This window comes from Limulus polyphemus, unplaced genomic scaffold, assembly GCF_000517525.1.
Source record: "Limulus polyphemus unplaced genomic scaffold, Limulus_polyphemus-2.1.2 Scaffold3851, whole genome shotgun sequence".
NCBI classification, from domain to species: Eukaryota; Metazoa; Arthropoda; class Merostomata; order Xiphosura; family Limulidae; genus Limulus; species Limulus polyphemus.
In genome coordinates this window covers 243-1,845 of record NW_013669461.1, presented here as the reverse complement: position 1 = coordinate 1,845, position 1,603 = coordinate 243, and the positions used below count along the sequence as shown (strand labels likewise).

Below are 1,603 nucleotides of genomic sequence, written 5' to 3'. Positions count from 1 at the left end.
GGGTAGGAGTCATCTTCAGCTAAGACAGTTTTATTTTTCAAACAGGGTGGTTGGCCTTTGGAATGGTTTGTCTTCATATGTTGTAGAGGCAGTAAATTTAAATGAGTTTAAGAAAAAGCTTGATAAGTATATGAATGAAAAATGCTGGGTTTAAATTTTTTTATAATAATTTTAATTTAGTTTTGAGGATGGAACAGCCAAAATGGACCAATAAGTCCTATGTTGTCCCAAAATATTATGTTAATACATCAACAGGTAAATGCTGCTTTAGACACTTCGTTCAGTAATAATTACTTAAAATGTGACTCTCTCATACTGTGAAATTATTTAATATCAAACTGTGTTTGCATTTTTATTCATCATCTTTGGATTGTTTTGACTTTCTGAATTAATAAGTATTTCATAGACAACAACATGTAGTCTTGATCTTGCAGAAATCTTCTGTACTAAGTGAAGGTCACTTATTTAACTGTTAGTAATGGGAGTTGTATTTTATTGTAAATCTTAGAAAATTATAAAGTAGTATTTATTTCACAAACTGAGTTTGACGATCTGATGAATTTTTGTGAAATGAAATGTATTTCAAACAGGAAGACATTTCTCCATTGATTTAAATAAAAGTATGTAATATGTATTTAACTGTAACAGAGCTGGTTTAATGTTATAACTGCATGGAACAGTTTGGAAATGGCAGATTTTATTCCACAACAGTTTGGTACAGTTGGTTGTGTTACTAATTTTTAGTTGATTAAACAGCTGAAAGTAAGAACTACAATATATAGATATTTAGTATCATGAATCAAAAGATATTTTATCTTTACAAAGGTATCAAGCTGACTGTGAAGTTGAAATTCAAATAGCCTAAGTTGATATAGATATACGTGAGAACATGTAAACTTGATTACCATGAAACATAATCAAAATACAACCAGAAGACTGAGATTATAAGATTTGTGTGTTTTAATCTTATAAAGAATTAAACTTTTTATTTATTCGATGAGAATATTTTCATTTCGAATTCACTGTAAAGTGAACAATGTATAAACAAATGAAATTCAACAAATAATAGATAAAGTATATATATATCTGATACAAAAGTGTTATATTGGGCTTTTGCAGATAAACCCAAAATACTAACGTTTGTTTTTATCATATTTTATGCATTTTGTGGAATTTGATTGATAAGAATTTGTTACGTAGACTTTGATAGTATATATACCAATTGATTAAGGAATTTTTGACAATTGCTTTCAGCAGTGATGAAGAAGGATGTGAGGCAGAAGATAGAATTGAAAATAAAAGAATTATTTCAAAACCGATGGTTAGTCATTTATGTGTCTGATGCTTTACCATTGATCCTACCATCTGACCAATTTTCTTGTTTTAATACTTGATAATCCTCAACAACAATCTTACTATATTTACCATTGATCCTACCATCTGACCAATTTTCTTGTTTTAATACTTTATAATCCTCAACAACAATCTTACTATATTTACCACTGATCCTACCATCTGACCAATTTTCTTGTTTTAATACTTTATAATCCTCAACAACAATCTTACTATATTTACCACTGATCCTACCATCTGACCAATTTTC

At 28.6% G+C, this 1,603-nt stretch overlaps 1 protein-coding gene across 1 annotated transcript in view; it reads left to right on the top strand.

The window, feature by feature from the left end:
- Positions 1-1,321, top strand: part of LOC106470161 (striatin-3-like) — a gene marked incomplete at its 3' end in the record, with an annotated part of 49,492 nt that extends 48,171 nt beyond the window's left edge. The window contains exon 7 of the mRNA XM_013930690.2: positions 1,255-1,321. Within this exon, the coding sequence (XP_013786144.1) occupies positions 1,255-1,321 (67 nt within the window). The remainder of the gene's footprint in view (positions 1-1,254) is intronic.
- Between the last annotated feature and the right edge of the window lie 282 nt (positions 1,322-1,603).